Source organism: Pimephales promelas, chromosome 18 (genome assembly GCF_988280905.1).
Source record: "Pimephales promelas chromosome 18, fPimPro1.hap1.1, whole genome shotgun sequence".
Lineage (NCBI taxonomy): Eukaryota > Metazoa > Chordata > Actinopteri > Cypriniformes > Leuciscidae > Pimephales > Pimephales promelas.
This window is the reverse complement of record NC_142786.1, coordinates 31,968,403-31,993,750: the sequence shown is the minus strand read 5'-3', so window position 1 is coordinate 31,993,750 and position 25,348 is coordinate 31,968,403. Positions and strand designations below refer to the sequence as shown.

At 35.5% G+C, this 25,348-nt stretch overlaps 2 protein-coding genes across 3 annotated transcripts; one reads left to right on the top strand and one right to left on the bottom strand.

Moving 5' to 3' along the window:
• Positions 1 to 839: 839 nt before the first annotated feature.
• On the bottom strand, positions 840 to 12,733 carry ptpn2b (protein tyrosine phosphatase non-receptor type 2b). The gene is made up of 10 exons (XM_039680911.2): positions 12,537 to 12,733; positions 11,354 to 11,444; positions 11,132 to 11,232; positions 10,375 to 10,473; positions 9,568 to 9,705; positions 9,226 to 9,435; positions 8,226 to 8,387; positions 7,927 to 8,123; positions 6,714 to 6,815; positions 840 to 1,496 (listed from the first exon to the last, which is right to left on the bottom strand). The coding sequence occupies exons 1-10, from the start codon at positions 12,591 to 12,593 to the stop codon at positions 1,472 to 1,474; spliced, it is 1,182 nt and encodes a 393-aa protein (XP_039536845.2). The 5' UTR covers positions 12,594 to 12,733; the 3' UTR covers positions 840 to 1,471.
• Positions 12,734 to 13,509: 776 nt separating this feature from the next.
• Positions 13,510 to 23,543, top strand: seh1l (SEH1-like (S. cerevisiae)). Of its 2 annotated transcripts, none has more exons than XM_039681100.2 (9): positions 13,510 to 13,770; positions 14,687 to 14,737; positions 14,880 to 15,026; positions 15,480 to 15,691; positions 15,775 to 15,873; positions 17,236 to 17,376; positions 18,285 to 18,442; positions 19,454 to 19,601; positions 23,279 to 23,543. In XM_039681100.2, the coding sequence occupies exons 1-9, from the start codon at positions 13,660 to 13,662 to the stop codon at positions 23,460 to 23,462; spliced, it is 1,251 nt and encodes a 416-aa protein (XP_039537034.2). In that variant the 5' UTR covers positions 13,510 to 13,659; the 3' UTR covers positions 23,463 to 23,543. The 2 variants fall into 2 exon arrangements, with proteins under 2 accessions (XP_039537034.2, XP_039537032.2); XM_039681098.2 differs by lacking the exon at positions 23,279 to 23,543 and adding an exon at positions 20,354 to 20,889.
• The last annotated feature ends 1,805 nt before the right edge of the window (positions 23,544 to 25,348 follow it).

Sequence of the window (25,348 nt, the reverse complement as noted above, 5' to 3'; positions counted from 1 at the left end):
ATCCAGGTCATATACTACTGTTTGGGGGCAGTATGATTTTTACTTTTACATAAAATATATACTTTTATGAAATGTATCAAAAGTGACAGGAAAGACATGGTTCTAAAAGATTTTTTTAAAATAAATGCTGTTCTTTCTGTTCATCAACTAACGTTAATCCTGAAAAAAAATTATTACGGTTTACACAAAATTATGAAGCAGCACAACGCCGGTTTTCAACGTTAATAAGAAATGTTTCTTGAGCAGCAAAATACATATATTAAAATTATTTTCTGAAGGATAATGATGTGACTGGAGTAGTGGCTGCTGAAAATGCATGAGAGAATAATGTTTTAAAATATTTATTTATTAAAATAAAGTTATTTTAAATTGTAATAATTCACAATATTACTTTTTTTGATCAAATAATTGCTGACTTGATGAGCATAATATACTTTTATTTAATTATAACTAAGCATTTTAATGTGAAAAGTGGAAAATTTTCAAAAATATTCACAGGAATGTTCTACTGAATTTGTTGGTTTAAGTAAAAAATATATATATTTTACAGTAATAAAAATAAAATTTCCCTACATTACATTAAATATTTACGTGCTTATTGTCATGAAAATGCCACCCTGTGAAAAAGTAAATGGTCTTATTTCAGGGTGAATTATTTACTGGCCTTTCTTCATGAGATCTACCTTCACACTAAACACAAAGTGATCTATACCAGTAATGGAAAATAAAATATTGTAAAATATGACCAGTTTAGTCTATAGAGAGAGATGAGCAATAATATTAGCTTAGTGGTTGACAGCCTGGGAAAAGTGAATGAAGCAACACATCATTACAGAAACTAAATGATAGCAGTTTTATTCATGGATGCTACTCTTGGATAAAGAAAAGTAAGACTCTTCAACATCAGACAATGCTGATTTGGTCTGTTTGTTTTAACCAAATGCAATGTCTCATTTTGTACAATCAAATTGCTTTTTTTGTCTTTTGTTTTTACATCTCATAAGGTACACTATGTACACAATGCAAGCACTCTTCAGCTTAATACATCATCTAACAATCTCACAAACTGGATTTTTGAGCATTCAGCCCTGTAGATATGATAGGAAATTTCAAGTAATTTCATATAAAAAAATAGAGCATTTCATTTTGCCTCTGAAAAAAAAGTTGTCTAAAAATACAATGTGTGAACAGCATTAGAAATGCATAGAACAATTTCAGATCCTGCTGCTTTTTCCAACAAAAAGCGAAATAAAAAAAAGACACAAAATGGGTCCAATGAAATTAAAACCAAATCCAAACCATGGCGATGCGCTGTCCTCTTGATATAACTGAGCTTCATCCACTGATCTAGTGCTGGTGTGTGCTGTTGTTCGGAGTGGAGAAACCTTCTTGAGGGGTTCATGCTGTAAACAGCTTTTAAAAAAATTAGGGGATTATGGGATGGAGATATCTTGCAGAGGTTGCCATGGAGTTAGATGTCACTGGTTGTTCTCGCTCTGTCAATACAAATCACAAAATGCAAATATGTCAAATAAGTTATATTTCAAATCACAACGTTAAAAAGGGTTTCTTCACCCAAAATGAAAATGAAACATTTACTCTCCCTCACTTTGTTCTAAACCTGCATTATTAATCTTTTATTTATTTATTACAGATCAGACAAAATTGATTTTCGCATCCGAAAGTGGACAAGCACAGAACGTTCTAGACCCAATGCATCGACCAAAACATCTTAATACCAGGGCCGTGGAGATGCTGTGAAAGACACAGGTAATTCACACTCACAATCTCTCCGTTTCTCGTTAATTAATTTGATAATAAATGTAATCTTACCCCCTTTATTTCACTGTCATAATTACTGTTATTTTCCGGTCTATAGCCTATGCATTCAGTCAGATTTTGTCAGCTTTTAATTTTCCCATGCTGGCAGATAATTATGGTACTACAACATGAATTATATAAATAATTAAAAAAACCTGAGGTTCAACCATGTCGCATAGTAAAACGATCAACAACAACAGAATCATTTTTGACGGGGATTAATGTAAACAGATACCGGATACCAGTTGTGACTCGTGTTTAAGTGAATATAAACAGGTGGGATCAAAATAGAAATTTGGATATGGTCAAAAGATCAAATCTGTGCATTAAGACTTGTAATGTAAACGCAACCTTAAAGGTGATTATGCGGCTTTTATCGTGTGTAAATGAAATGTGACATGCACTCCGTGGCTAACCTTGTGGCATTTCACAAATTCTTGTGGCAATACATTTCTAATGTATTGAGTAAATGACAAAATTTTCATTTTTTGGGTGATCCCTTTAAATAGCCCATTCAATATATATATGCAATATCTGCCACAGTCTATTAGGAAATAAATGACAGTTAATATCCCAACATGCAGCAGGGGCATTACCAACCAATATGGAGCAAGCTCTTATTACCGTGACTTTCAATATTGCTATATTGTTCCCTGCTCCTTCACCTTTTTTTCCAAAAAAACCCCTCAAAATTATGTTATAGTTGTCCAACTTTATTTTTACAGTTAAGCATTTAATAAATATATTAATATAACTACATTTAAATAATTTTTCAAGGGAAGTAGAATCACTGGTTAGGACTATTTTGTCCATCTTTAGACTGATACAAATATTTATCCATCCAATGACAAATAATTAGTGAGTTCATGTCAGTTGAGTTGTTGCAATTCCAATGATGTGATGAGAATATTGCAAACCTGAGTGTGATAAAGGGGGGTATGAAGGAGTGAGTGAGTGAGGGAAGTTTTATTAATGTAATACATGCATCGTTTTTGGTCAGCCTCAAAATGGCAGAATTAAACAAAAATAAAATCTACTTTAGCGACAATTAACCAAGCATAACACACTCTCAGCTCAGTCCGCGGAAACATACCAGTGCTGCACGCAAACCACACACACCCACAAAATTTGCTAGTCTGAGGCTGTGCGAAGACCTTCCACATTTCAATATAGAAGAAGTACCATAAGCCCAACACAAATCTATGGCCCTCAATGACTTGCGTATTTGGTTAATCTCATTCAAGTGGTAAAGGCGAATGTCTAAAACTAAGGAAAAAAGCAAAAACATCACACCATGCTGAAGAACGCCAACAGCCACAAGAACAGCAGCAAGCTCCAAACCAGCATGTCACAGCACACATGTGGCTCTCACGTACAGCCTGAGGATTTTGAGGAGCCCGGTCAAGCTTGTTTTTTACAAAAATCCAGCAGATGTGCCTTTGCTGCCTCATTGGGGAGGTTTCCCAACAGGGCAGCACTCGCTGTGTCACGTACAGCAAATACAGCCCAGACTGAAACCATAATATAAGACACAAACAAGCCTCAACACAACGCCGACCTGACCCGACATATGCAACGTGACCTCTTTACACTTACAAAATTGCTGAAGGCTGAATCTAAAAATAAGAAATGGCATGTTAACTAAACACAATTAAAACCAGTTTCTTGTATTTTTCCATTTTGTAAAAAAAAAACAAAAAAAAACATGCAAACTAATGGTGTATTTTAAAAGCAATGATACATTTGTAAAGTACAGTTGTAAGTAAAGATCATAGTAGTATTCGTCATACTGAAATTAATTTTATTACACGAAAACATTGTATTACAGTGTATTACAATAATGAGCATTTAAGGGAAATCTGCTTGTCATGAAAATGTCACAATGCAAAAAAAACCTTAGTTTTTTAAATAGGCCATCAGACTAACCCACTAGCCTACTCAAACCTGAAGTCTTGTCAAGAGATCTACCATACTAGATCTAGGATATTGTAAACTTGTACAAAATAAACTATCCAAAATAATTATCTGCTATCATATTGGCCAACACGTCTATACAACAGGGGATTATCACGCTTCCGGGTTTGTCAACTTTGTGCATGTCCACTTCCGACGCAGTTCAACAATGGCCACTTTGTAAATCTAACCAACAACGCCAACCCTACTTAAGTTTTCATGGTTTCCCGACTGAATTGATTATAAGGAAGAAGTGGATTAAAGCGGTTCACCGGGATGAAGGTCCAAACTTTAAAATAAAACAAGGTAGCGCGTAGGGGTGGATGATTAACCGAAAAATAATCGAAACCGAAGGGATCGAAATGCTAAGGGATCGTTCGCCAGCGTGAAACGGTACGTAATGCGCTAGTTTATGATCGAATCAGAGAAAAAAAATGCATAAGCGTGGTTTCTCGAGGAACACGCGAAAAAGAGAGAGACTAACAAACGCCCAGCAATAAGTGCCTGCACTCCACACAGCAACTTTCGATAACACAAGCATTTACAAATGCTATACACAGTGTTGGGTGTAACTAATTACTAAGTAATTAGTTACTGTAATTTAATTACTTTTCCCCTTGCAAATGTAAAGTAAGGGATTACTCATCATGTATCTGTAATTTAATTACAGTTACTTCTGATGTAATTGAGGTAAATACTGTATAGATCAATCTGATCTCACAGCGATTCGTATGATTTTATGAGGTGTCTAAATCGCACTCGTACAAATTCGTATGAATTATTGTAAAATATGTATGAAAAAAGTGTGAAATTTCATGAGATCAGACATAAAACAATAGTGGGTTTAACATCAAAATGTATTGTCTGATGCTAAAAAGTATGTTTTTATAATGTAACCTTCTCCACCTTGGTCAGTTTAAGGATAATTCATACAATTTTATAGTATTTATTTGAAAGAATTAAAACAGATTCATGTCTATCCTTGTATTATTCAGCTGGTTGAGATTGATATGGGATTTTGAAAGTAATTAAATACTTTTTTAGAGAGAGTAATTAGTCCAGTAATCTAATTACACTGTTGAAGAGGTAATTAGTAACTAGTAATTAATTACTTTTTTAGAGTAACTTACCCAACACTGGCTATACAATATGAAAATGATTAGTTTTTTAGTTTTATACAAGTTATACTTTACTTTTTAGATGGCAATATTTACAATAATTTTTTTTATTTACAAAAATGACTTTTCTAAATTTTTTTAATATTTTTTTTTTTAATATTTAATAAGCATTAAAAGCTATATGTGTGTTTCCTTGCTTCCTGTAATCAATGCCGTGTCGAAATGATCGCGCTTAAGCCGGGATCGTTCGCCAGCGTGAAACGGTACGTAATGCGCTAGTTTATGATCGAATCAGAGAAAAAAAATGCATAAGCGTGGTTTCAAAAAAAATTATAAATAAATAATCGCAGCTCATAAGCAAACTATATGTCTTTGCGGGTTGTGTGTGAACACACTCTCTGATTCCTCAAACACTGAGTAGACTCAGTAACAGAAGCTGCTTGTACCAAAGAAACACGCGAAAAAGAGAGACTGACAAATGCCTCCACTCCACACAGCAGCTTTCGATAACACAACAAGCATTTACAAATTTTAGTTTTGAAACATTTTTAGTTTTATACAAGTTGTATTTTACTTTTTAGATGGCAATATTTACAATAATTTATTTTATTTACAAAAATGACTTTTCAAATTTTTTTACAAATATTTAATAAGCATTAAAAACTATCTGTGTTTCCTTATTTTAGAATCTCAACGATTTTTCATTAGAAAAAAAAAATACATACACATTTACAAAAAGCCTTGTCAATGACATGAGAAAGAAAAAAAAATTAAAATAATCATTCAATAATCGTAATCGAGGTGACTTGTTCGATTAATCGTGATTATGATTTTAGCCAAAATCGTACAGCCCTAGTAGCGCGTTTGTTTGTTCAGGTGAAATACTGCATTATAATGATTGTATTGGCCCTTTACAGGTATTTTAATGGGTAAAAAGTAGTAGGTGAGTTATAATCAGTCATGAATATTATCAACTTAATTAATACGTAGAGGCTTTAATCTCTTTTTGGCAGGTGAAAACATGCATTATAATGATTGTATTGGCCCTTTACAGGTATTTTAATAGGTAAAAAGTACTGGGGGTGAGGGATGTTTATTTGCACGTTACGTCTGTTTGATCCACATAAAAGCAACTGCATTCGTAAAGAGAATGGGCCATACATCTTTATCGCTCCCGCGGCCGGCCATCAATTTTTTTTTTTCAACTTTAGTGAATCAGACTAATTTACCAGGGATGCCGTATAAATAAACCTCGTGTAGTCCGTCATGAGTTCGCCAGAGTGATCGGTGGCAGTGCGCAAAGATCACTAAATGCAGAAGTACTACGTGTCAGCGTGATAATCCACTATTTATTATTATATTAAATGAAGATATTATAAATATAATAGTATTATTAGTGATGCCAGTTCTGGCACACATACATTACAAAGGCACACAAAATCAGCACTCAAATCTCTCCTGGGCAGATGCCACACATATCAATCAGAGTAAAGAACAGCAGTACACTGATCCGCACTGGTGTAACTGCGCTGCTTCTGCAGGTGCCATTAAATCACAACACAACAGAGGTATTTTGTGCCACAAGTCTGCAAAAGGCTTGCTCTCTAAATGTCCCACAAGTGTAAATAGTAACTTCTAATAAGGCAACCTGCATCTGAGACACTAAATACCAAATGACATTGTGAGAACCGAGTGGGTTGGAGGATCTGTGGGATTATATGAAATTACACACACATGATCAGACATGTTGAAATGATTCAGGGAGTCAGTGAAAAGTAGAGCACAATACAAATGACATTCCTTCCAGACAGACAGTTTCACCTTTTTCTTTTCTTATCAGGGTCGTTGATCCTGGGTTTTGTCTGTTTCTGAGTCTTCTGGATGGAGTTGGCCATTTTCTCGTCTCTTGGTCTTTTGTGTCCACTGAAGAGAGAAAACAATGAATATAACATGACAATGTGGTATTTTAAGGTACTAACTAAGCAAGTCTCATTTACAGTAAAAAGTATTTTTCTGCGACACATATGGCATCTTGTGAAATTACAAAAATACAGCTAATTTTTGCGCCTCCCCAACTCAACATCACAAATACAGCTCTTTACGAGTGTTTGTGAAGGCATCTTTCAACAGGTATATACTACTGTCAATAAAATCTCCAACATATTACGAATACTTTTAGCTCTTTTGCCACGTGTCATGAGTAAAGTATGCTAATAACACTGTCTAGAGCGAACGCGAGCATCTCGCTAATAATAAACCCACCCTAAGGATCTGCATTGGCTCCGCCTTGACATGGTGTGCCAAATTTGAATAGGCACATTTTGTAAATGCCTCCAGATACTGTAATTTATACTAAACATTCGTTATACATTGATTTAAAGTAATAACATGGTATTATTTTTAATTAGGGCTGGGTAATAAATATCGATTTCTCGATATTAATCGATTCTCATTTTTACGAATCGATATCGATTCTTAAATCTCAAGAATCGATTAGTCATTCTGTTTCAGTTGAATGAATGGGACATTGTATTGCGGCTGCGCGCATCCAAAAAAAATCGCAATAATCTTTGCCCTTTGTTACTATTGATATGAAACAAAGTCTCAGTTTTCAAATTACGTCCATTTTCTTTAGAAATTCAAAAACATAAATAGCGTTTTGGCGCTGTGGCGATGTGAATGTGCTTATCTTGAAAAAAAACAAAAACAACGCAAACAAGTAAATGGTCTAATATGCCTTGTTTTCTTAAAGGGATACTTCAGGATTTAGCATTAAGCTTTGTATTAGTAGAAAACCTGTAGTATTTTTGAATTACCACGCTTTCCACCCTCATATACCCCAAGATGAGAGATTTATGTATTTTTTTGTCTGGAATTTTTCAGCCAGAGGCTAAAGACTCTGCTGTCCCGCATGTTTTCAACCCGCCCATAGAGGGTGGGATCTGGGATCTCCCTCACAGAATGTGCACAATAGTGTCAGCCATCTTTTCTGTTTACAATGCACTGCAGTTTTGGAAAAACACTTGTTGCATACATTGTTCGAGCATCTCTGTCTGGTTCCTTATTGGGGGTCTCTAGGGCTGTTTTCTTGCTTGTTTTTGAGTCCATCCCATCCTCCAGATGAGACAGCTTGCTCCCATTGTAGCGTTCTGTGCATTTAGGAGGCTGAGGCGGCGGGGGAGACTCAGATAGGGGCTCTTGGTCCTCTCTAGAGAGTTCTCGCCACTGTTTCTGCACACAGCCATAAAAAAACAAACTCAGAAACACAAACACAGTCTAATCCAGAGTCCAGTTACTGGTGATTCTGTTTAAAATGCACTGGTGATGACATGCCTGCACAGAGGAGTCTCCCATTATGTACTTGGCACCTTCCAGCACAGCCATGTATGAGAAACGCAGCTGGTCGGGGGTCTGAATCAAACCCATCCGATACTTCCTCATGTCTAAAAGAATCTTTTTGATATCCACCTCCAATGGGTCTTTTCTCTTGTCCATCTGAACACGTCAGTGATAGAAGAAAAGCAGTGGTTAATTAACTCTGAGTGGGAGAACATTGGAAAGAAGAACATTATATCCACTCCAAGCCTCATGATAATATAATACCGTTGAGTATAACTTATGATGTGGCACCACCATAATATTATGTCTAATCATGAGACAAGTTTTTTTAACAACAGTTTTACTTTCAATTATTTTTGGAAAAACTAAATATTATCAGTCACTTGACTGGATTTTTTTCTCATGACTGAAAATACCTATTAAAGGCTAAAATGCTTAAAATAAGACAGCATACATAAATGATTGTATTGTAGGGCCCTATGAAATTCGTTTTATTTTTTTCCCCAATTCCGTTTTTTTTCCGTTTTAATTTTTGGGAATTAGGGGTTTTTTTTTTACCCTTGACTGTTATTTTAGTTGTAAAAAGAGTGTGCTTTTAAAGTTAATGATTAAAATGTATTAAAAAATACAAAGAAATTAGGAATGACCTTAATTTATTGTGGTAATACAGACATACGTTCTTCTCCCACACTAAAATAGAATTTTAAACCAAATATTTAAAATTCCGCGTCAACACTACAGTAGATTCCGCGTTAATTGGCCAATTCCGCGATTCCGTCCGAGATTCCGTGATCGCGGAAATCATAGGGCCCTAGTATTGTCTGTTTTGTAGCCATATAACTGAAAATCAGCCTTACAGTGACTTACTGTCCACAGCAAAACTGATAATTGCTATGATGGTAGAAAAAATGGCAGAATTTGCCATTACGAAATCACAAAAAAAAACGTGGTAGTTAAAATCCTGTAGGCTCCTAGTTTTAGAGATCCAACTCACCAAGACAAGACAAGTGTCGACCAGAGAGAACGTTCCAGATCGCCCAATTCCTGCACTGCAGTGAACCACTGCTGGACCATGGTCCACCGCGAGTGAACCAGACTCTCTCACCTTAAGCAGGAAATTCAGAAAGCTGGCTGGGGATTCTGGGACACCAAAATCAGGCCATGTGGTATAATGAAAGTGATAAATCTCTCTTCTCTCCCCCGTCTAAGTGGATACAATTAATAAAAAGAAAAGTATAAGATATTAAAATTGCTCAAAGCAATTAAAATCTGCCAAAAAAATCAGATTCTGTAAAAGCATGAATGTGCGTTTCAGTGGTCAATGTGAGAAACTTACATTTGCATTCTGGAGTTCCAGCACTCTGGTGGTGTAATATGACTTGACGTCCTCTGACACTAGCGTTACCACAAAGCGTGTGTCACGGAAGGACATCTCTCGTTCTTCTTGTGTCGGCCAATATTGTGCACACTTTTCCTGCATTAAGGAATGTGTGGAAATAATGAAATGTAGAAGCAGATTTAGAACATTTACTTAAATGAAGTGGTAAAAACTTCCTGATATAAAATTGTTTTTAAAACCTAAGAGGTTCTACAACATCCAAAACAAATGAACATGAGATAGTTATTTGAGTTATCTGGCCAAAATTAGGATTTGGTAAATGGTAAATGGACTGCATTTGTATAGTGCTTTCAGAAACCTAATGGCCACCAATGCGCTTTACATTTTTGCCTCTCATTCACCCATTCATACACCGATGGCGGTGTCAGCCATGCAAGGATTATTCTTTAAGGATTATTAAGCAGCTGGGGTTATTCTTATTATGTTTTATATAAAATACCCTAATGTCATACAAAAATAAAAAGGACGGCAATTCAGCTGTAGCATTATTTTTGTTGGTCATCAAGGCAACATTTCACAAGGCAAAATATTTTTTTGTTACATTTTTCTCATCTAATATTTATATTATTTAAATTATGGAAAACTAGTTTTAATAGTCTTAACAGTATTATACATATATATTTAGATTCCTGAGCTTTCTTATATGAATTAAGAGAAAGCAATAACATTTTATTGTTGTATCAATGAGTATGGAGGCTGAAAGTGTGGTGCTTTCAAAGAGAAAAAGTTTAGATGACTGTTTACCGAGCCTTTTTCTATTACTCTGTTGAGCATGATAACTGCTTTGGTCTTCTGCTCCCAGATCATCAGCCAAAAGTGACCACAGGTGTTTCTCAGAGGACCCTGAAAATAGAGAAACACGCTCAATAAGAAGGGATGGGTCACAATAACATGGTTTATACAATAACTCCTTTAAAGGGATAGTTCACCCCAAAATGAAAATCACGTCATCATTTAGTCACCCTCAAGTTGTTTCAAAAGTCAAACCTCCCACAAGGTTTGTGTGAAATGATTTCACACAAAAGGTGCCCAAAAATGCACATAATAAGCATGTCTAGTAAGTTTTAATAAGAACTTAAGTAGGCAAATACTGTAAATAAAGACAATAAAGACTCAAAAATTGTATAGAAGATTTAGGCTACCCAGTAAAAATTTGTTTTTAATTATTCAGTTTGGGTGATAGTTGTGTATTATATAAAAAAACTAAAGTAAACTAGCCAAAAAATATTATATATATAAACATTCTTTTAGTTTATGTAACACAACATACAGCTGTTAAAGCTAGCACAACCCAAATCAAACCCGACTTGGTGCTTTATTTGTGCGTTTTGTTTTTTATCCGGGGAGTCTTGTAAACATATCGAAAGTATGATTTCTAATTAAAAAAAAAAAATAGCCTTAAATTTGATAAAACTGAACTGAAGTCTTTTTAAGGGACAGTCAGCTCCGCATGTTTGGAGCTTCAGGAGGAAATTTAATGGTATGGGTGAAGTTTACTTACCTGGGTAAGTATGTATCTTCTCTGGGCTTCTTCCATAACCACCAGGCTGGCATTGATGTAGTCATTTTCTGTGTTTTCTAATTTCACCCGACTGTGGTCGACTGATTTGTTTGGGGAAAAAAAAGGGAAACAATATTGAATGCAATATTAAAGTTATTACATTACATGATGAGAAGCATCCTGCCTAGAAGAACCTAGGCGAACCTGACATTACATACTTACATGGGCTCACGTCTCTGTATCTATTTCTATTGCGATTCTCTGGATACTTGGCAACTTTGAAAGCACACTCGTGTGACTGGTTGCGTATTTCCTGAAAAAGAAACAAATGCAAAGCTTCAAACAACAGTTAAATTAGGTCACCATTGCAAAGTAATTACTAATTAGATTCATCAAGTTTCATTTGAGTTCATTTCCCAAGTAAACTGCCCATGTCGGGAAACACAGGACAGGAAAACCACATTTAAAAGAAATTAGCTGATCATGTTGATTTTGACTGCATGCTTCCACAAATAGTAACATAATATTACTGGAAACCTTAAGGAAGCAACATGTTTGTTTAGTTAAGGCAAACTCTATCAACAAACCATATACACTTATGAGGCCAATAAAAATATGCTTGTTTGTTTAGCACCACATGAGTAAAAGATTAGAAAACCAGTTAAAGCTGTTTTAATACTTCTTTGTTCAAGAGTGCATAGGATACTAATGTATGTGAAGAATAATACAGGGCAGTTGGATTTAACAGACTTTACTGTTTTTTTTTTTGTTGTTTTTTTATGTTTGTGTGTGCCAGTTAGTCAGTGATATTAGGAAAACGTAACAGTTGCTGTTTACAGTAAATATAATAACGTGTTTAGGTCAGAAATAGTTAACAGCTGTTAGTAATTTAACATTTACGGTGGGAATGTAACATTGTCGTCATCAGATGTCTGTCCGAAGACCTCGTGTTCCCTAGTAACAAGACAGCATTTTTGTCGTTAAAGACACGTTAACATGTTTTGATTTCAATCTCAGCCTACACTGTGTTTTTCTGATGTTATGCCAAATTAACAAAGTATAATAATTTATTTTTTAAAGTAATAGTAAAACAAACAGACCCAGTTCCCAAATATGCTGTGACAGTCTAGATAGGCAGTTAACTAGATTCTAGGATTCAGTTACAGTTTCACTCATAACACAGTTTACATCAGGACAACCACCATAACATCCTGGTATGTAGCTTCACTTTAATTGTATCCCCATTTCAACAACAGTAAAAACGAAGACCAGTGAGAGCACACTGAATCGAAGTTAAAAAGGAGACAGATAAAAGATATACAATGGCATTTCTCTAACGGCTAACGTTAACTGTAGATTGCGTGGCTCGTTAGCATGCTAACTTAGCTGACTTAGCTTCACTTACTAAATAAAGGTTCTGCCAGCGGCCCTCTGAATCTATGTCCTCAAACTCCTGCTCCATATCTCCGTCAATTCCTTCCACTTTAAGCTTGTTTTTTTTATTAAGAATGAACGTCACAACTGTAGAAATCACTCATTTCTCGTCCTCACACTGAGCCGTCAGAGAATCTGCCAGTGTTTGTCCGTGTCGCTGACATTTGCGACGAGAAGCTCAGTTATCTGCGCATGCGCGGCGAGGAGAGCGGCGCTGGTCTGCTCATGCGCATGGAAAGACAGCTTCCAAGATTTCAAGATTTCAGGGCATGACGAACATTTTTTACATTTGTTCAAAGGGGATAATCCATTATGGAATGCCAAAGATAAAAATAAATAAATAAATATACGAAGAAATGTAAAAAAAAAAAAAAAAAAAAAAAAAAAAGCAAAATTTCATAAATAAATATACAAAGAAATGTAAAATAAAGTACAAAAAGTATTTATTTTTATGTGACTAATTTGACAAAGGACATTTATGGTTGTGTAATATGTCATTTTTTTTACAAAGGTAAAGAAAATACTCACATTTAAGTGGAAATTCTGTGGATACTTAGAAATGAAGGCATATGCTAGTGTTTGCGTGCAGAGTAGACAGACCAATTTGGTAGCAAAACGTGTCTTAATATTTTAGTTTACCTAAATAAATAATTTATAAAATGTAATCTTATTTAGGCAAATCTAAATTTCTAAATAAAAAATAACCATACTATATAAAATTTAATATTGAGCTGAACATGTCCATGTTTAAGATTCAAGAATTTAGAATATATTTAACATGAATTTAATATATCAAAACATTTATTGTTTTGTTAAATGTGGTAAAATTGGATTATTTTTGGTAACTCTCGGTTGTATGGTTAATGGTGGCAGCAGTAACTCCACTAGTGCAGTAGGTGGCAGTAATCCGCTCTCAGATGATTTTCATCCCCAATAAAGCAGCGAGCGAGCAACGATTTCGAGTAAAAAAAAACATGGCGCCAGTTGAGTTAAACATCTCTCCTGAAGTTTGATTAAACGCCCATATGCTGTTTCGTTTAGTGAATTGTCTGAGATATTTTCTTGGTGGCGTCAAGTAGTAGTTTTACTAGAAGATGTTCGTGGCGAAGAGCATCGCAGCGGATCATAAAGATCTGATTCACGATGTTTCTTATGACTTTCATGGTCGCAGGATGGCGACCTGCTCCAGTGATCAGAGCGTCAAGGCAAGAAAACACTCTTTTGTGTGATCTGTTTAACTCCACAGAACTTTATAGAGACTTTGTCCAAAATTATATTTAGCTGCACACCTAGAAAATAAACCCTACACGCGCCCGTGACACCCAAGAACGCGTCTAGGCGGACAGCTCACCAGGTTTTGAGACATGATAGCCAGATATTACATTTAACAGTGGTTGAAAATGCTTTCCTGCAGTTCTACATTAGTGTGGGAATACTTTCCCTTAAGAAACGGTCTTATGTATGTAAATAATGATAATGTTTTATTAGTGCTTTTCCATTTGTGTTAAATGCGATCGTAATAACCATCAGCTTATTGTTATTATGGATATATTTAGGCTATATATTTGTATCTCCAGAGTATACTTTATGAGAGGGTATAGTTAGAGTCTATGAAATTAGAGGTTTGGTCTATTAAATAAATGATTGATAGATTTGTATTGGAGACGAATATGTTAATGTCCATCACGTCGTATGAAGGGCATTAACATATTCGACTTTAACCATGAGCCTCTTTGTGTCATGGCCCACGACAAATTTTGGTTATAAAGATGTTTACGGAAACATCAATAATATCTCAGCTTGGGATGGTCTAGCAAATTTCAAGGTATTGAAACAATTTCTTGTTCCTTAGACTTAAAATTTGACTTAATGTAATGATCAAGAACTCTCAAAGTTTAGGGTTAAATATCGTGGAAATAAAAAAGAAACGGATGGTGTTGCGATACATGGTAAACAATAATTTGGAAGTCCAAAAATAATCAAGAAGCCTCTATTCATTGCATCACATGAGATCCAGATGTGGAGCTGCTATTCAATTGATTCAACTGTGGTTCTTTAGCTTATTTACACCCGTCTTATTCATATTGTTGACAAACGTTTGGCTCTATTGAACTGTTCTAGGTCTGGGACAAAGGTGATGATGGAGAATGGCACTGCACTGCTAGTTGGAAGGTATGAATTTATTTTATATTCTACTTTTTATGTGCTTTGCCTTTGGGGTAAATCTTCATGTAAGCCTATGTTTGTATACCTCTAAAATAAAAAAAGTAGCACTCTAAATGTGATAAATAATATCTCTGTCTGTCTGTTTTAGACCCATAGTGGTTCTGTTTGGAGGGTGACATGGGCGCATCCTGAGTTCGGTCAAGTGTTGGCATCCTGTTCGTTTGACCGCACTGCGGCTGTATGGGAGGAGATTGTCGGTGAATCCAATGATAAACAGCGTGGTCAGAGTCACTGGGTATGTTATTTATAGCCCTTTAAATTCAGATTTAAATGTCTGCTTTCTGGATTCTGTGTGTTATGATTTAATACAAATGTATTGGTAATCAAATGAATGCATAAAACTACAACAAATGAATTAGTCTTTTAAAATGTAATCAAATGATTTTACAATGTTAAATTCATTTTCTTGCAAACAAGGTGCTGTAAAATAGTGCTTTATTGTTCAAATTAAAACATGTACAATTTTCTTTTTGACTGGATTTTGCAATTTTCCATGTCATATTTGCTCAAAGAGTAGAGCTTGGTGCTAGCAATGGGTTAGTGCATGAAGTATGGCATAATTCAAGAGTATACATTGATGTCAGAGTTGCTTTGGATAAAGTTTCTGCCAAATGTAATCATGTTTTTGTGTTAAAATCTGAAGCAATGTGTCATAGATCTTCTATTAATTTCTTCTGTGCTTCTCCAGATTAAGAGAACCACACTTGTGGACAGTCGTACGTCAGTGACCGATGTGAAGTTTGCACCAAAGCACATGGGCCTGATGTTGACCACCTGCTCTGCAGACGGTGTGGTGCGCATCTACGAGGCTCCTGATGTGATGAACCTCAGCCAGTGGTCACTACAGCATGAGATCTCCTGCAAGATCTCATGTTCCTGCATCTCATGGAACCCCTCCAGGTCACACACACACACACACACACTAACATATGAATATGATGGAAGTATTCTTGATTGTCACAACTGTTTGTTCTGCCTTTTAGTTCTCGAGCACATCCTCCAATGATAGCTGTGGGCAGTGACGACAGCAATGTCACATACAGTGGCAAAGTGCAAATCTATGAGTATAATGAAAATACAAGGTATTTTAATAATATTTGAAGTCTCCACCCAAAAACAAAATATTCATCAGTTTTGCAACATGGTTTTTTTTTCCTTTAGGGGCAACCAGTCAATCAAAGTGTTCAAAATACTGTGTCATACCTAATGACGGGCTCAGCCCGCCTCCTCCTCACGAAGATAACATTTTTTGTCTTTTCCTTGCTCAGATATTTAAAATAAATAAATTAGGAACTTTCTGGTAGGATTCTTAAAAGCTTTAAGAATATGGCCCCAGGTCCATTATTTACTTTAACCCCTTAGCTGTCACCCCCCTTTTTGAGAATGGGGGTTAAAATGCACTATTCAAACTTAAATGTTGGTAATTTAAGAATGCTTTGGAATATATACCCAAGTTTGGTCTTGTTTTAAAGAAAACACTTCAAAAAATGAAAGTATGAAAAAGTTTTGGAAGTTTAAATTTACAGTAAATCAAATATACTGTACTATATATATTTTATTTTATATAAAATATATTTTTTACTCTAAAATTTCTATAAAATCAAAGCCATAAATCTTATCAAGTTATGTTCCAAATTTGAAGTTGATATCACAAAAATTGAAGTTCATTTTGTTTAGGCGTAGTACCAAAAATAGCCACCGGGTGCCATTGAATTCCATTGAATTTAGTCGTATACATTCTGCCTTAACAAATTAATACATTTCTGTCCAAATATCAATTCTGTCACAAAATGTGGAACCTTGAGACTCAGACCTTTCTGACAATATCAGTTTTGTCAAGATTAGAAAAGGTTTTGATCATAAATTATGAAATATAATGACGCCCAAAAGGGGAGGAGCCTGATAAAATAAGTACCGTTTCTATGGTAACACAACGTTCAATTATAAAACAGTTTATAAGCTTTCAAATGATACCTAATTTATGATAACTACTAAAATATGTGATGTAATAAAAAAGGCAATAAAAAATAGTATTATATTTTAGAGGATAATAAATATAAATATCATTTTTAGATGATAATATTATACTATATTTTTTTTATTGAAAAATACTAGATTATATTTTTTATTATGAACTTTCATCATAAAAACAGAAGTTTCAATGATTAAAAGTGGGTGCATCGACTTTTTGTGACAAAGGTCAAAACTCCTGTTATGATGCAGATTTTTTTGAGGTGCACTCTTGTCATAAATTCATTAATTACTCTTCCTACATAATTTTTAACACAAAACAGGGGTAAAATATCCATTTAGAAGTCTTAGACCTTTCCAACGATATATAATTTGTCATAATTAGATTAGGATTTAATAGAAATATAAAGTACTTTCATTTCTGTTTCTGTTCTAATCATGCTTCTAATGGTTTATGTTGACTTGACTTTCAGGAAGTATGCCAAAGCAGAGACATTGATGACTGTGGCTGACCCAGTACATGACATCGCCTTTGCTCCTAATCTTGGGAGATCCTTCCATGTGCTGGCGATAGCGACCAAAGACGTCCGCATTTTCAAACTCATACCATTGAGGTGAATATGATGTCACACTCGGTAGTAAGAAAGCTAAGCAGTCAAATTGGTCATCTTAATCGATCTCTCAACAAGTAAAGTTCTCGTTTATATCGAGGGCTTGGAGCCAGAGGGGCGTGAGTGGCATTTTGGGCGAATATGAGTTCTTTATATCAAAATAAAGGTCTCGATGCGCTCCATCCAATGGTGCCAAAAATACCTATCTGAGATCAAACTGTACTGAATAAAGCAACAAAAAGGCGTATCTGACGTATTTAAATGTTTTAGAACATATTCATTGTGTTAATATGCCATACATTTTTTACTTAAATACTCATTTCATGTAAGTATGCCTGTGGTTGCAATGTTTGTGGTTTAAGGTTAATAATACAGGTGATTGAAGCGTGGTCAAAATTTTGTTTTGTCTCTCCTGTAAAGTTTGTTAAAAGCCACTTACGCCCTTCTGGCTCCAAGCCCTCGATGTGCATACCGCTCATAATGCGTCTTGTTGCAACGTTAAAGCTTAATGGTTTTATTTCAAAATAAAGAAATGAGAGAAAACAAAGAATCTTTGTTTCTAGTTTGCACTGACAAAATTGGAGTTGTGAGGAGCTGCGGAGCCTCATAGAAATTTGGTCTAATTACCAAATTAGGTCCAAACTCGAAGAACAGTGAATTCTTCGCTTAGAATTCAGCTGGAAAGGGGGTTTCATAGATCTGTTGAACTTTCCTGCACATTAACCCTGACCAATCGAAAGTGCAGTTATGGAAATACGCTCAGAGACACATCTGTGATGCATTTTGGTTTGTTTCATCAGCTAATTCGGACCAGAGCAAATCCGTGTGTTGTGAAGAGGAACCAAAACGCCCGAAAATGCAACAAAGCATCATTTTTCGAACAGTTGACGTTCATGTTATTTGTCTGACAGGAGAGAGAGCGCCAACAGCTCTGGTCCCACTAAGTTTGAGGTGCAAGTGATGGCTCAGTTTGACAGTCATAACTCTCAGGTGTGGCGCGTGAGCTGGAACATCACCAGTACTCTCCTGGCCTCCTCTGGAGATGATGGCTGTGTGCGACTCTGGAAAGGTCAGCTGTCAACTCCGTCTACTTCCTGCTGAGTGAATCTTTTGAAAAACATGTCTCAATAATATCTCTTGATCATTGCTTTAGATATTAGCTTTACAGTCCAACTTTTTTTTAAATTATAAAATTATAAATACTTTTCATTTTTTATGAAAATTGCAATAAAATATTACAAATAGGTTTTAGCTTTCATCAAAGTGTATAGACTTTAAAGGAGAGCTACACGATTCTGGATAAATTAAGAATCATAAATACTTCACTTGTTTCGTTACTGGATGAATCGGCGTATTTAAACTATCTCTTCATGACAAATACATTTTTTAACAGTTAAAAGTGATATAATGATACCATTCTTATTTGAAAGCGCCAAGTTCCTTTCAAAAGGTGATTCGCTCCATTTTTATCGCTACCTTAAACATCAGTGTTTAGAAATCTTTTAGAAAAACTCCGAAATAATGATACTGTGAGGGTGAATAGATTGTTTGTGAAACTGTTCTCTCTGGGTCAGATACAGTGATTTCAATGTTTTGCTGTGTTTTTTAGGTTTTTTTTAATCAAATGTTCAAAACAGCCGAATCGTTGTTAGAAATAAGATCGCCTGGGTGTTTTGAATCAAGATCGTGATTTAAAAAAAAAAATATTTTTTTAAAGTCAGCATAAAATGAAAATTCACCTCAATTTTCTACATAAATGTTATATGATGTATCTTTTTGTTTATGATTTATACATGTTTTTTTAACTACCTTATTATGGAAATAAAGTAATATGTTGTAAAAGGGCGTGAACGAATAAATAAATAAATATTATCACAACCCAATCGTAGGATATAAGTGCCAGACTTCATATTCAGAAACCCAACCCTTTTAAACTTAAACCTCTAAAACTGCTTTTACTTTCTGCTGGCTGCTCAGGTTGGGGGAAAGTTATATGGAATAATAATATCCCAACATGTTTAATAGTGATATATCACATAATTTAAATTATGCTGTGAATTGTGGTTCATCTTGTCTGCAGCCAATTATATGGACAACTGGAAGTGCACAGAGATCCTGAGAGGAGACGGGAGCCCATTGAACGGCTCCTCTGGACACACTGCTGCTCTGAGCACCGTGGGCGTCCCTGGAGCGGCTCAGATGGTTGTTGGGGCGGCTTCTGCTGGCAGGTATGTGGTGGTGCTGTGATGTAGAGTATGACTTATAATTCGATATAGATATTTTTGCTTGAAACGGTCAAAGTTTTAAATTGAAATATGAAAGTTGATAGAATTAAGATAAGTGTTCTTCTTTCCCCATCAGCGTTTTTGAAAAAGGTTATCAGCCAATGCCAGCATTTTCACAAAAGTTTGATGGCCCCCAGAATATTTTGTTCTATGAATATGTGAATATATATCAAACGAAAGAACAGACCCTCAGCTTTAAAAAAAAAAAAAAAAAAATTTATTCTGGGCTTAATGCATTTTTTTTTATTATCAAACTTGAATATGGGTATGATTCATTTAAAAAAAAGCAACATTTTGAGCAAAAATCTGAATTTGTCTACTACGTCTGGATCTGATTTAGAACGATGATGTAAACATGGGGTTTATTGAGTCTATCAACTCAACTAAGCTGCACAGTCCTATAGCTCGTCCTGGGTGATGTTTCATTCGGTAACATTAGTCAATTTTGATTTGTATGATATCACTTATTTCTTTGCCTGTGTTTTGATCAAAGAGATTTATTTCTAGTGTAAGATGCATAGTAGCGCCCCCTACCATATAACTTACGAAAATTTCCCCAAAATTTCCGTCAACGGCTGGGAAAGTGTTAAAGTTCTGATTTAAAAAAAAAATCTTATTATATATGCATTTGAATGCATTTGCATTTTTTTCCAAGTTTGTGGTTTGTTCATAATTAAATGTCTTAATTTTAACAGAAAAAAAGCTCAGCTGATGCCAGGCTAACGGCATAACATGGTGATTGGCTGCTTGCTGCATGCACACGCACAGGATTGGACAGAGACCTCATTGACCCCTCCTCTGCACGGTGTGACACCCGCACACTCTTCTAGCTACTAATCTGACAGAAGCGTGTGCTGACGGCACAATCTGTTGTGTGGCTGTTAAAGGAGCTGTGCTTTGTGTGTTCTCTTCAGTGGCACTCACCTGACATTAGAGCATTTTTGTATCGTTGAAGAAATTACACTAAACATAATTCTAATATTGACATTCTTATTAATTGTTGTGATGTGATGCAGTATTAACTATTTATTTTAATGTTTTGACGTTTCAAAGCATAGTTGTCTGCACCCGTTTTCATTGACTAAATGTGAAAACTCTTGCTTTTAAAGGAACAGATCACTCAAAATGCTGTCATTGTTTATTTGCCTTCATGTTGTTCTAGAACTTTTACTGCTGATACACAAAAGAAAACCTAATTTTAAACAATAAAATAAAATCATTTGCTCAAAAAAGAACACTACACACGTCTGCGCTGTTAGTTTGAAGCTGATCACCATGTATTCTGTGCTGTGAACAGCAGAGGGAAACATTGGGTCACTCAAATTTTATTCTGTCTCCAAATATGCCTTTGGAATTACTAGCACATTACATTTAATTTGTCAAACTAACTGTATTCTAGTATTTCTGTACCTATTTTAAGGTATAGGCACATGCACATATTGTTTGTGTTAAAACAAGCAACCTTTTGCATCTCTAAAGCCTAATATTCAACGATGAAACATTTGCACTGCTAAGCAATATCTAATTCCGTTAATAAACCACCAAAAGTTATGGTGCATGAATAAATGAAGAGCTGGCATCTGATATTTAACTCTGTATATTGGCAATATGACATTATTTGTAGTGCTGCCTCTTTAATTGGAAATTTAAAAAGAGAAAATTGAAACAGTTCTAGAGACTAATGTAACTGTCTTTTTTTTTTTTTTTTTTTTTGTAAAACAAAGTTTGTTTTTTCAGTTCTGATTTATGTAATAAAAACCTTTATGAGGTTTCTCTGAATTGTGTGCTGCTCATTTAAAGAGATCTTATAAGAGTATGTTGAAGGAATAACATGTTATTTTAAATAGAAAATTCACCCAAACTTGAAAATTACCCCATGACTTACCCTCAAGGTGTATATGACTTTCTTCTTTCAGACAATTCAATCGGAGATGCTGTATGTTAAAAAAATGTCCTGGCTCTTCTAAGATTTATATAATGGCAGTGAATGGAGGATGAATTTTTGAAGGCCAAAATGCAAAGAGCTCCACATGGCTCCAGGAGGTTTATAAAGGCCTTCTGAAGCAAAGCGATGCGTTAGTGTTAAGAAAAAAATACATATTTATGTCTTTATAAGCCAAAATAACTAGCTTCTGTTCTGACAGGTGGCTGTACGCATTGTTATATGCGAAAGAGTAACCCCTAACCTGACGCTTGACGTATTGGAAGAACGTGAAAACAGAAGATTGAGCAAAACAAAACACCGGTCACGAATAAAAAGTCGAAAATGAGATTTTTTTAAAGAGAAATGTTAGTTTTGGTATAAGAGAAGAGCTTGAGTTTGTTGGCCAGCCTTGTTTGTCTGAACAGCAAGAGGCATCAAAGATTGGATGGATGCACGACTTCAAAATCAGCACCGCCATTCACTCCCATTATTAAGAACAAGTCGTTTCTTCTTTAATGTCTAGTTTAGCAGTAGCTGACATTTATTTCCTTTTATTAACATTTATTCCCAAACTAGGTAGTCATATACTGAGAGGCAACTTAATTTAGATGATTTTAGTATTTTTAATTTAAATATTTAGTACACTGTAAAAATATTTTCAAGATTTATCATCACAACATTTTTTTTGTCAAATCAACTATTATAATAATAAATAAATAATTTATTTAGTTGAGATAACTTAATATTTTGAGTTTCTGATGATTAAATGAATCTACTTCATTGTATTAACTCACTTTTTCCAGTTCAATCAACTTAAAATTTTAAGGCAACCCAGGTTACTTACTTTTTTAAGTTAAACCAACAATATTTTTTTTACAGTGTAGTAATCACAACATTTTTTCTTTTGTCAAATCAACTTAAATAATTTATTTAGTTCAGATAACATATAATTTTGAGTTTCTGATGATTAAATTAATCTCCTTCATTGTATTAACTCACTTTTTCCTAGGTAGTCATATACTGAGAGGCAACTTAATTTAGATGATTTTAGTATTTTTAATTTAAATATATAGTACACTGTAAAAATATTTTCAAGATTTATCATCACAACATTTTTTTTTTGTCAAATCAACTTTATAATAATTTATTTAGTTGAGATAACTTGTTATTTTGAGTTTCTGATGATTAAATTAATCTCCTTCATTGTATTAACTCACTTTTTCCAGTTCAATCAACTTAAAATTTTAAGGCAACCAGGTTACTTACTTTTTTAAGTTAAACCAACAATATTTTTTTTACAGTGTATAGTGGAAAATCACAGAAAAATAGTTTGTAGACCAATAATTAGAAATTTTGGTGGCTGGACGAAATCTCCCAATTTTTTGATTGATTAAATTCTAAAATTATTTTGACAAAAATTGCTCTTATAGTTAACAGTCTCCCATAGGCTTCCATTGTTAAAGCATTGTCGATAAACGTGATTGTGGTTTTTACAAACTGAAAGATAAGCTGAAATTGATATTTGTGGTACATCTTATCTCAGATTCTGCTGATAAACCATCATCCCATTGAAACTGGAGCATTTCTTTAACTCCTGAGAATGCTATCCCTTTTTCTGTTGTCCTTGTGTGTCTGTGTTGTGGGCGTTTCTCGTTTCTTTTGCTTGCTGGGCTTCATACCCACTCTGTTCCTACAGGTACTTCTTCCCTCATTTGGACTCCCCCAGAGCTGGATCTCGTCTGGGCCACCTCCTGCCTCCTCCCTCTCTCATCGAGCAAATGAATGAGCCTGATCCCAACCATGCACCTCCGCTACGTCATCGACACATGGTGAACTCCGCCAGTCAACCCACTGACATTTTTCTTTTAAATGATCAGTAATGTCTTTATGTCCACATCATAATCACCCCGTCCCCTAAGAAAAAGATCCAACAACTGAGACGTAACAAATTTCACAGACATTTGATGAAGATAGATGGAATATGGGTATGTCCCTGTACAAAGAGAGGGACGGAGGGAGGTGGGGGAATCAAAAGTAGCTGTCAGTATCTGGTGCCTTCTCAGCTGCCTTACTAGTGCATCTCATCCTTATGGACTGCGGCAGATTTGCCAGTTCTTGCTGTGAGATTTTTCTCCACTCTTCCACCAAGACTTGTAAGTTTTCGAACATGTCTGGGGGTTTGACACTGCTAAGACAATCAGCTATCCTTCCTGTCTCCCTGTAGCACTATCTTAGGCTTCTTACATTACGAACTCTGTCCACATCTGCAGTCCTCCTGCAAGAAGGAATATGGCATGTTGTTCACACAGGTGATCAGGGACCCTGGTGTATTTCCGGATGTTGTCCACAAACACATTGAAAAGCAAGTGTAAACAACGCATTTCTGATCGGAATAGTATCCGATCAGTGTGTCCAGGTTTGGAGGTAGTCGAGGAGAGATGATCATCACTGCTGAACGTGAAATCCACTGGGAGCTTTAGGGATCAGCTCCACCCCCTGATCCCTAAACCCACCCCTAAACCTAACCAGCTCCACCCCCTGATCCCTAAACCCACTCCTACCCACTCAGCTCCACCCCCTGATCCCTAAACCTAGCCCTAAGCCTACCCAGCTCCACCCCCTGATGCCTAAACCCACCCCTAAACCTACCCAGCTCCACCCCCTGATCCCTAAACCTACCCAGCTCCACCCCCTGATCCCTGAACCCACCCCTAAACCTACCCAGCTCCACCCCCTGATCCCTAAACCCACCCCTACCCACTCAGCTCCACCCCCTGATCCCTAAACCCACTCCTACCCACTCAGCTCCACCCCCTGATCCCTAAACCTACCCAGCTCCACCCCCTGATCCCTAAACCCACTCCTACCCACTCAGCTCCACCCCCTGATCCCTAAACCCACCCCTAAACCTACCCAGCTCCACCCCCTGATCCCTAAACCCACCCCTAAACCTACCCAACTCCACCCATCAGATCTGGATCCGCCCCCTGGATCTCGTGTACTGCAATGTGGTGCTACTGGTCGAGGACAAAACAATGGCCAAACTCACTTATTTGAACCTTACAATAAACATCAATCTTTAAAACAGTTTATTTAGACTTACATGATACAATGTGTGTCATTTTTCATTTTAATTGTGCAACATTATCTGTACGAGACAATCGACTGTAACAGTCTTAATGAAGAGCGGCACGCTGCTTTGCCAGAGGAATAGTCGAAATCTGAACTTTTTAATGTTTTAAATGTTTTTATTGTTTCTGCATGTTTATCAATGTTATTTTTGCATGATTAACTTAGGAAGTATTAAAAAACCTCATTTGAACCTAATTTTAAAGTGCGTGAGTGAAATTGGTACATTGTTTAATTGGTATCATCTTTACTCTTGATCTGGTGTCATGCCACAGACCTAATTTAAATATTATGTAGGAAACAGAAATCCCATCAATTATCCAGATACAGAGGCTGGTAATGATCCGATGTGCTTGATCGGATCACGGTGATCGCATGTCAATCTGATAATGATAATGCCAATTCTACTGACTAAACTGTTAGTGTCTTATGGACTCTTCAGGTGCATGTGCAATAATTAGTTATGGTTCACTGAACAAGCATAAAAAACATTATTTAAACATGTATAATAATATTTTTTTCAGATTTTTTTTTTTTTTACATTGTTGGTGTAATGTAATACCTTACTGTAATATTTTTGGGTTTGGGTAAAGTAAAAAATGCAGTTATTAAACATTTTTTTTATTCAAATAATTTT

What these genes read in the sequence shown, in the direction of transcription:
- ptpn2b (XM_039680911.2), bottom strand. Translation starts at nt 12,593, where the DNA reads ATGGAGCAGGAGTTTGAGGACATAGATTCAGAGGGCCGCTGGCAGAAC. An exon ending in ATACAGAGACGTGAGCCCAT is followed by an intron (nt 11,233 to 11,353) that starts GTAAGTATGTAA and finishes CAAACAAATCAG; the next exon opens with TCGACCACAGTCGGGTGAAA. An exon ending in GACAGAGATGCTCGAACAAT is followed by an intron (nt 6,816 to 7,926) that starts GTATGCAACAAG and finishes TTCTCTCTTCAG; the next exon opens with TGGACACAAAAGACCAAGAG.
- seh1l (XM_039681100.2), top strand. Translation starts at nt 13,660, where the DNA reads ATGTTCGTGGCGAAGAGCATCGCAGCGGATCATAAAGATCTGATTCAC. An exon ending in ACTGCACTGCTAGTTGGAAG is followed by an intron (nt 14,738 to 14,879) that starts GTATGAATTTAT and finishes TGTCTGTTTTAG; the next exon opens with ACCCATAGTGGTTCTGTTTG. An exon ending in ATCTCATGGAACCCCTCCAG is followed by an intron (nt 15,692 to 15,774) that starts GTCACACACACA and finishes TCTGCCTTTTAG; the next exon opens with TTCTCGAGCACATCCTCCAA.